Source organism: Lonchura striata, chromosome 7 (genome assembly GCF_050655825.1).
Source record: "Lonchura striata isolate lonStrDom1 chromosome 7, ASM5065582v1, whole genome shotgun sequence".
Classification (NCBI taxonomy): Eukaryota; Metazoa; Chordata; class Aves; order Passeriformes; family Estrildidae; genus Lonchura; species Lonchura striata.
The window spans coordinates 23274533-23284691 of NC_140709.1; the positions used below are offsets into that span (position 1 = coordinate 23274533).

The 10159-nt window shown below is 34.5% G+C and overlaps 1 protein-coding gene and 1 long non-coding RNA gene across 12 annotated transcripts in view; one reads left to right on the plus strand and one right to left on the minus strand.

Moving 5' to 3' along the window:
* Window positions 1-10159, minus strand: part of CCDC141 (coiled-coil domain containing 141) — a 67651-nt gene that overhangs the window by 25765 nt on the left and 31727 nt on the right. For all 6 annotated transcript variants that reach the window (XR_014956585.1, XM_085584526.1, XM_085584525.1 and 3 more), the window contains exons 13-19: window positions 9128-9304; window positions 7467-7646; window positions 6582-6707; window positions 5813-6001; window positions 5395-5574; window positions 4451-4600; window positions 532-672 (exon numbers count right to left, since the gene is read on the minus strand). Coding sequence is in view for 5 of the 6 variants with exons in the window: in XM_085584526.1 (XP_085440652.1) it covers window positions 532-672; window positions 4451-4600; window positions 5395-5574; window positions 5813-6001; window positions 6582-6707; window positions 7467-7646; window positions 9128-9304 (1143 nt within the window). In the remaining variant the exon portion in view is untranslated. The remainder of the gene's footprint in view (window positions 1-531; window positions 673-4450; window positions 4601-5394; window positions 5575-5812; window positions 6002-6581; window positions 6708-7466; window positions 7647-9127; window positions 9305-10159) is intronic.
* Window positions 1-10159, plus strand: part of LOC146766912 (uncharacterized) — an 84327-nt gene that overhangs the window by 9078 nt on the left and 65090 nt on the right. For all 6 annotated transcript variants that reach the window (XR_014956592.1, XR_014956594.1, XR_014956589.1 and 3 more), the window contains one exon: window positions 3699-3776. This is a non-coding gene — a long non-coding RNA (uncharacterized LOC146766912). The remainder of the gene's footprint in view (window positions 1-3698; window positions 3777-10159) is intronic.

Genomic DNA, 10159 nt, shown 5'->3' on the forward strand with positions numbered 1-10159 from the left:
CATGGTCATGCAAGACTTGCAACTAAAAAGGCCATTGAAGGAACAGTTTCTGGTGAATACAAAACATGGGTGAGGCTAACAGGATTCTAAGGTACCAATGAACATGATCAACTCCAGGCAATGAATACAGCCAAATGCTCTGAAGAAAAAAGTTCATCACTTACATGATGAAATCAGAAAGACAAGAGAGTAGCTTGATGCAAGACATGATTCTTTTGGGTTTCTTTAAGGAGAAGAAAGACTAGGTCACACAATAGAGGCAAGAAAAATAAAAGATTAAACAGAAAAATAATGGATTAAAGGAGTAAAGTCAGGAATTGGATTAGCATTATTTCACTGAATTAAATGGCAGAATAACAGGAACAGAATAGTGAAAAATGTCTCAGTCAATGACAGACGGAGGATAATATGAGAAAAGTAAGAGGGAAGTGCACAATAAATTTTGTGATGTGCCAGTTTCCTGTGATGTGTTTGGCATAGGCCAAGTAATTAAACTGGTGAAGCTTTTAGTAAGCCTGGATTTTCTGTTACCTGTAGCTTCTCTGCATATGTATCAACTTGCTGAATCTGTACTTTGAGTACTTTCATATTTCGAGCTTTTTCAGTTTTCTTCATATAGTTAAACTTCAAATTGTTGAATTTCTTTTTGAGATCTCTAAATGATTCTCTGAGCTGCAACAGTGTAAATATATTTGTTAGTAAAAAAAAAAAGAAATCAGTGCACATCAATTTAGGTTTGTTTCAAGAGCTGTTTAATGGACTATTTAAACACTGAAAATTTAACAGAGAAATTAGTAATACTATGCCATCTTATAAAGCATCCTTAGCTCCTCAGAATTTCTTTACAGTAATAATACTCATAATCTTGCTAAAACAATGTTTTTGCATTTTGAATGACAATGCAATGAATATTTCCAGAATAACGAGGGAAAAAAAAGTATTGTAACAAGAGATGAGATTATTATTGCACAGACAATCTATGAAAAAATCCTCTCCAGGAGTTTCCATTTTTTTTAACTAGAGGTAGATGCTCTTCACATACTTTAGTCCATTTAGTTGAAATAGTCACCATGTAACTGTCCCATTCCTCATCCCTTTTTCAAAAGTCCTGCTGCTGAAAAGAAGTTATATATGGGCTTAATTTCATACACTGTGCAAGTCCAAACGTTCTAGTACATTTACTCACAGCACACAAAGAGGAATACAGCCCTTTGCAGGATGAAGATGCAGACTGCATGGTCGCCTGACTTTCAAACTGTGCTCTGAGTATCCTGCCCAACAGATAGAGAAATTGTCTAACTACTATTGGATGTGCTGTGTGAGAATACTTCTGCCAGGCAGCACTGACTTGTTGCAACAAGCCCAACATTACAGAAATTATTCTTACAATTATATAAATTAAAATTAACTAGTAGGTTCAATTATGAAGTATCCATGCCTTTGAAGACTTTTCAGATGAACTCATACCAGCTACCTATTAAATCTAGTTATATTAAATTTGTTCTAAAACTCTTTTTTTAATTAGATGGAATATAGCTAGATTTTCTTTATTCTATAGAAAATATTATGAAATGCCAGAATGATAGGAACTACAGTGATGAAGCTCTAGAAAGCTGCAATTTCATTTACACACATATGGATCAGATACATTGCCAATTTACCAGAAAGAATTTAATACATATCAAAAAGAAGAGCCATATATGACGAACAGAATTTTAAACCCAGTGTTTATTTACCATAGGAACTAGTTAAAATATAGGCTTGCTATATTCTTTATCTTTTGTTTTCAAGTGGCAATTATATTTCCTTTAATATTGTCATACAAGTAGGCCTTTAGTAAACCATGACATTTTTTTATTATTAATTTTATATAAATCAGCATAACAAAACTATTTAGATAAACCATTACTAAAGGCCTATGATATTTTCAAGCATAGTTTTCCTAATATTTTTTCTCTGATAGCTATGCAACTTCCAATTTTATTTACAACTTTAAAAACTCCTTTCAGATATTACTGTTACTTTTTACTTTCTTTAAGCAAGAGATACAAGAATCAGACAAGTATAAAACCTGCTTACAATCAGTATTAATTAATTGATAAAATTTGAAATAAAAGAATATAAAAATGACCAAAATATTAATTTTAAGAATTTCAAATCCTTTAGGCAGATAATATTTTGCTTTTAGGATAAGGTATAATAATAATAATACATAAATTATGTAAAAGTATGTTTATTTAAAGACACTGATACAAAGAAATGGAGAAATTCTAATGCCTTAGGATCTAATATCCCAGACACACAAATGTAAAGAGCTTACTTCACTAGTGTTAACAAGTTCAGGCCACATCTACAATTGGATATCTAAATATGTATTTGAGGCTTTTTTAATATTAAAAAATCCTACAGACTTCACCCTCCACCCCCTCCTCCTTCATGCCAAAGAATCCAGGGAGTAAAGAAGGCTTATTTTGCAGCCACTGTTATTGGAACAGCTAACAATCCATCATTATTATTATACTAATGTTAATCCATCAAGGGATATATTTTTCATTTCATCTAGTGGGATGTTGCCACATTATTTCAGCAGTGAATAAACAGATGGTGCTCAGTCAGTGTAATGGAAAGGAAGGGAATTCTATCACTGCCCCTGTGATCTCCAATTACTTTAAGCTCTTTATCCCGCCTAAGTACACAGAATAATAAAGTCTATCTAAAAGCCCTCTGTTAATATAATCACTTCTGCAGAACAATATTTTTTTATTCAGAAATCAAGAGTCTTATTTGCTGCTTCAAGTTTGTGGGAAAGAAAAGATGAACAAGAGTTTATTTCACTGGCCTGTGCACATACAGACTAGCAGTGATAATTTATAAGGCCAGAGGCTCTCCTCATAGCAGTATGTGAAATTAGATCGCCTTGTTTCAGATATGATGGCTTCTGTGTGAAAGGTCTGCAGCTGCTGTCACTCTTCTCTTTTAGCCTCAGTGGAAAAACCAGATTCAGCTCTGACTTGTGCATCAGACTGCATTTGCACAGCTCCTGTTATCATCAGCAGTTGTACCAAGAACAATGTGTGGCTTACAATTTTTAGAAATCTAAACATATCTGAGTTTTTTAAGATTAAATGAAAAATACTGAAGGGGCTGTGCATCCAAATATGCTTCAGTGACTTCAGCCCACTGTTTTAATGGGACTTTGTACCTTGTCTATTGTGTCATAGTCTTTAATCAGGCAGCTGTTCTAACTATAGTTGCCCTGTCACAGGTGGAGAATGATAGTGGAGGAGAGGGGTTTAAGTACCAATTGTTTAATTTTATCACAGGACCACAAAAAATAAATGGAAAAAACAAGTTAAAAAATGCTCTAAACATTTTTTGTTAACAGTACCATTTCAGTAAATGCTTTGATTGCTGTGTGAGCCACACAAAAAAAAAAAAAAAAAACCAACAAAAAAAAAAAAAAGCCAAACAATAATTTTCTCATTAAAGAGTTGGGAAAAAAGTCTCAGTCACCTCTTCTTTAGTGATTTCAGAAAATACAGTCTGTCTTTACATAGGTGTGGATTTACTTAGCAAAAGCTAAAGATAAGAATATATAACTTTCAGTGTCCTGTATTTTTTTTACATATGCTTCATGCTACAGGGAATATTAATGTGAAAATCATTCCATTTCAAAATCCACCTTCTGTTCTTCACAGATGCAGAGGAGTACAATCTACAGAACATCAAGTACAGATGCCATCAGCCTCTTACTTTAATGTATCAGTCTGGGAAAGGTAGTTCTTTGAAATGTTTTTCCTAAATTAATTTTTTTAGAAACATCTAATGAATGTAGCTTTCTGATTTGTGAATTCATTTGTATTTGGCCTACCAAGATGTTACACTGATAGTCATATTACCTGAGTAATTATTCCTGACCTAAGTTCCATAATGCTTATTCTAATCTCTTGTGCTCATGAACATTTTATTTCCTCCTAGCAGTTTTTCAAGTATGTCTTTTGTTTCTGAAAAAATATTAGTACTAAATTATTCTGAACATTTCATTGAAATACTAAAAGTTCTTTACAATGTCCTGACAACCACAATATGTACAAATTCTACTTTTGTTTGAAACTTTAGCTTCATAAGAAAAAATTATGAAGACTCATGTTTCAGATGAAGCTGACTGAGCTGAAAGCCAAAGAAAATATAGCTGTTCTATTTCCAGTCCTCTTGGTACAGTGAAAGCATTTTATTGCCAGCCCAACAGCTTGATAGAATCCTGAACAGCAGTGCCATGAAACATAGATTAGTGTTGCTGCTGCGTTGATCCAAGGTTGCTGCTAAAATCAAAGTCTGTTTTTCTGTATATATATGAAGCATTTAGGGGAATGGTAAACAGTAATATATATTATAGAACACACCAGCTCTTTTAACAGTCATGCAATGAGTTGGGATTCATCTCATTTACCTCATTTATATCCTCTTGAGTGGTGCAGTGTTGGAAATACTGTGACAGCTCTTCCTCATACTTATCAGCTCTGGAGCTCCAGTTTATGCTATCACATTCAAATCTAGCAAGTTCTTGCTTCAGATTCTTTACAGAAACATTCAAGCAATTCTAATGAGGAAAGAAACAAATTAATCAGTCTCAGGAAATGTATTGATTTAACCAATCCAAAATGAAAATCATTGAGGCAGAAGGTGCACAGCCAGCCACAATGGGCTAGAGTAAACTAGCTTTCCACTGGAAGGAGAGCAAGGACAGAGTGGTTTCAGTCACTGGTAGCATGGGGGGTGGTTTTGGGTCAAAGTCACAACCTAAACATGGTGTCTTCTCTGAGCAAAGAGGGAGTGACTTACTCCAGTCCTCTGCCAGCTGGAGAACAGCTCCTTTCAGTCACCCATCACTTTATGGTGTCTGAAGAGCAGACTGTCAATATGAAGGATCTAGCCAACTCATAAGGAAAGCCTTGCTTTCTTAGTAAGCGAATGAATAATGAAAATTCTTCCCTGAATAAATAATTCCTTTCTAAAACTATATCCATCCTTTCATGCGAATCAGTCTTGAACCCACTGATAAGGTAGCACTGTTACTACATTTTCTCTTTTGTTCTTACATTATTCTTTCTTTATAGAAGAACAAATCTGCAAAGCAATCTTGTCAAAATAGCAGGATTGTAATGTAGAGATTCAAGGAATCGCCATCAGGGCCTTGTGCTTCACAAAACTAAAGTAAATTATGGCTTGCAGTTTTTTCCAAGCAATGATATTTTAAAATTAATTTCCTTAAGGCTCTCTCTGTATTTTTCTCAGAGTAGTAATACATATTTGCACATCTAAAATTCAGCCAGATAAGTCCAATAATCTTTCAAATTTATCCTTGATTTCATAAATAATTTTACTTATACTCACAGGTTGCTGCACTGCAGACAAGATATCTACTCCCTGGGTAATAAGTAGAGTATATAGCTGTCTAATATGTGCATGTTTCTCCTGAGAGTTCACAAGGTAGGCTTTGGCCTGGTGCACATTTTCAGGGTCCCCATATATTTCAGGAATATCCAGTTCTCCTAATTTTGATAGACATTCCAGCTGAAATATACAAAAACCAAAAATAAGTGTCTGTTAAAAATAACTTTTTTTTCCATACCATTGAGTTTAAGTAATTAAAATTTGTTTCAGATCTGAGTTTCAGATCATGCAGTTTTAGATCCAAGATTTTAATTGTGATCACCAGGCTGATTAATCTTATTTCTCTGGTGAAAAGGAAAAAAATACAACAGGAACCAAAACCAAAACTACAATGGAAATTTTAAAATGTTATACTCACTTCTTTTTTAATGTGATGGAATTTGACTGTCTTGCTGAAAATCTCATCATATTCTATCATTGCATCCTTTACTGTTTGATGGAAATGAATAAGCTCACTTATTCTCTCAGTATTCTCTTTCACAGGAAATCCTTTCTGGCTTGGTAATTCCAGTAATTTTGTTAGGTACTCAAGCTCAGCATTCAGTTGCTAACAAAAATCAGAGAAGTTACTCAATTTGCACAAACATTGCAATTTTTCCTTTACATTTGATGAAATAACCACGTGACAATGGTAAATTGCCTTGGGGAGAAGTCAATGCCCTGCACTTTAAAACACTACATTCTGTACTTTCTGATATGCACAAATCTCAGCTATCACCCAGCCTTGCATAAAAACTAGTCAAACATAATTAAAGGGCAATGGAAGAGTGAATTGCTCAAACTCAGAGACAATATTCACAGGAGGCAGAAAAGCCACTATGATGTACCTCAGCCTCTGACCTGCTCTAAATTCAAAAGTTGATGCTCTCCTTGTACTTCCACCACCACAGTTCTTGTCCCTTGAATACACAGCTAACACAGCACAAGACATTTTCTGGACACTGAAGGAAAAATCTCTTCACCTCTACCTTATAAACACACAAACACTTCCTCTTGGAAAGCTGTTGTGAAACATAAAACACTTCAATCCCAGAGAGAGTGTGTCTGGCATCAGTGAGGGTGTGGATCTTTACGGGACCAAAAAGAGATTTTGATGTACCCTTCACTCCACTAGCTTGGTTTCTCACCTCATAGTGTGGTTTCATTTGGTTCAGCTTTTTCTGGAGTTCCAAAACAATTAAAAGGTCACTTCCAAGGTCAACTGGTACTGCAAGCTGGAGGGCCTCTTGAAGAATCTCTAATCCATGGGTAGTCTAAAAGAGAATCAAAAAGTTCAGCATTTCTAACTGCAATAAATTAAAAAAAAAAAAAAACAACAAATTTAAAGTCAAAGCTAAATTTGTAACAAAAACTTCCTCAAACCAGGCACCTAAATGCTGTCAGTAAAGCCTGTCACAAACCTTCTGAGTGACGAGGGTGATAAGATATCTTTGAGACAGCATGAAAAAGCCACTCAGAGGCCAGGACTGCAGGACCACAGACACATGATTTCTGTGATAGCAGATGTGCTGCTGTACTACTGAGTGGCAGCAGAGATACAGCAGCTGCTGTTTCTGCTTCTGCTACTAGCCCACCTAGTGCTTCTTTTAAAGAATGCTGCACACTCTCCCTGTGCCAAGAAGGTTTCAATCCTCCTTCTTCATGAGCCATTGGATTTCAGTTTAGTAACTATTAGTACACAGCTTAATTCAGCAACTGTTCAGTCTTCAAAAAAATGGTGCTTTTAAAAAGCATAAAAAAAATCACTGCTGGTAAAGCATTAAGCTTCATTAAAACTTAGAATTTGAAGTGGAGACTTGGACTTGTGTGCATTTGAGTAAGGCAAAAAAAAGATCAAAAGAATTTCATGGTTCCTGATGACTAACTGACAGAACAGAGAACAGAATATGGACAAGAATCATATCTTACTGATCATCACTCTTAAATAATAGTTAATGAGAGAGACACAGAAAAGCCAATAACAATCTATAAATATTTGCCACAGTTGCTTTCTTCCTAGCTATTTTACTTACGATTTTTAGTTGTTCTTTAAATATCTGGCACTGTTGCTTGATGGGTTTTACTTGAGTAATTTTAAAATTCCAGATTGCCCAAAGATCAGTCAGCTCTTTCCTTTCTTTATTCAGATTAATAATGATATCTTCTGTTACTTTTATCGATTTTTCTACTTCTAATATTAAACTCTCATTTACCTGGCAAATAAACAGACACATTTTTTTTCCACACATATTTTTATAACATACAATTAAAACTTCATAATTTTAAATAAAGCTTAATAAAACCTCAACTATTCTAATGTAACTTTCATAGAAAATTTTATTCTTTTGAATACAGTTTTCCCTTAATATTGTCTAGAAATAGGCACAGATTGACAGAGTTTGCAAACTGAGGACATACAAAGCTGGTGTTTAAAACACAGAACATAATTCAATAATGACTGAATTACAGCTATCTGATGTCTGTTTCACACTCAGACAAAATAAAAGAATTTCTGACTAAACAGAACTACCCAAAATGGTCTTTTGGAGAATAAATAGCAACTGGAAAAGAAAGTAGATGAAGAAAAGACCACCCCTTTGTGTTATAAACAAAGCAGCACTGAAGCATAGGAGGGCTAAAGTGCTTAGTATTTGAATATTTTAGTATTTGAATATTTGGTATTTTTTCCTCTTTTCAGTACAACCGCTATGAGAAATACCAGCAAACTGGGTAATGTCATTTCTGGTTTTCTCATTTGATGACTTTTTTTTCTAAGAGAAGCTGTAAATTACTAGTATGATCCGTATCTTCCAGATATTTAAAAGCCATAGTCAGTGAGTATCATGGGAACAGAGTAGTAGAAAATACAGTGACAACATATATCCAGGTTGTTAGGGGGGTAATGTCTGAAGATGTGTCAAGATTTTAAGTGACTTTGCCATTACTCTGACTGTCTTACCTTTGCTTGGCTGCATCCAGCCGGGACACACACCCTGCAGCCACACTAACAGCCTGAGCACCTTCCCTCCCTCAGCTGCTTTTTCCAATTCACCTTGCATCCTGCTCTAGTTTACCAACACCACCTCCCCCTTCCCAGCTTAATGTCTAACTGCTCCCTAGTGTGTCGTATAAAAACAGAAAGAACAGCTAGGTATTCAGGCTGACCTCATTAATTTGGATTACTTTAGGAGGTGTAGCTTAGGGAATGATTGCACATCTCAAACCAGCACCTCATGAAGTGTTGTTGGAAAATTACACAGGGATGCCTAGGCAGTGTAGCTGTTGGACAGAATGTAAAGACACTGGGAAAGATTGTCTGCAAGGAAGTAACTCTAACATCCATTTCTTTAGAAAAATCCATACAATCAGTTGGTAAAGACTCCCTGCCTCTTAGTGGAAGTAAAATAAATTTAATATTTTACTTGTGTATATGCTGCTTTCCAACATGAAAAAAACAGATATGAGAATGCATTACATTTGTATACATGGACTGTGTCCATAAGGGCTATGTCATTGCTAACAACAAAACTTTTTACATTACCATAAGCACTCAAATACTTTCTTCTTCTGAAAGTATATATCAGCATTAGCCCCTTTAAAACTAGGTACACAATCCATCAGGCATAGAACTAGGATTGGACCTCATCACAGGCAAGTATAAAATATTCAGTATGGTTTATCAGATCATACTCACCACATTTACTAGATTAAGAAAATAGCAACCCAAATTTTGGGTGGAAAAAGTCTTCTTTATGGTCTGTTGCCACTGAGTATTAGCTGACTCTATTGCAATTTTACTTTCAGTCCCTCTGTTTGTTGATAGGGGTTTTGAATTATAGAATTCCTTCAGATTTTTAATATCATCATTCACCTATAGAAAGACATTAAATAAACATTTTAAAAAATCAAACTAGGTGCTATGATCAGAAGTTATAGAGATATGATAAATTTGAATAGCACCCTCTGAATCTTCTCGTAAGATCTATGAGTCCCTAAAATATTTACAAACACCAAATAATAAAATAGTTTTAAATAACTTTCCCACTGGTAGACGGCAAGCAGACAGGTGGCAACAATTAACTCAATTTCTGTCACATATCCTTACATGGATTTTACGTACCAGTATATCAATGCACTGGTTTTCACTGAGCTGCTTAATGTGAAGTAACTGAAGTTAACAATAATCAGAAGTAGACGTAATACAATATTTTTTGTAGTTTATAATGCAATAAAAAAATAAATATGGCTAATTTTATCAGATAGGTCCCATTCCATCCTCAATTTTTTTCTAAAAATTAACGAACAGCTAACATATTATAGAATCTTAAAATGGAATCCAAATCAAAATGAAAATTAAGCATCCTGATACCATTAGCTCCCAAAATTATGTTGGTATTGAATTGATTGTGATTTGAACTAGAGCTGGTTTTCATCACATTTTTAAATACAATCATATGAATTAGCTTGCCAGTGGAAATAGTGTAAGACAGCAACAAAGATTCCTATGAACATATCATAGGACATTTTTAAAAGTTATATGGAGCAAATCAGTAAATTTAATATTCAGAATACCTATAAGGAAGCTCTTTTTATCATGTATAAGTGAGACTGCACATGTGGAGAGGAGAAAAATCTAAATAAATTACAATCCTTCCTACAATGGATGCAAATTTTTCAATTATAAGATTTTTACAGTCTAGTCAGAGAATAAATAAGTAATCCATAC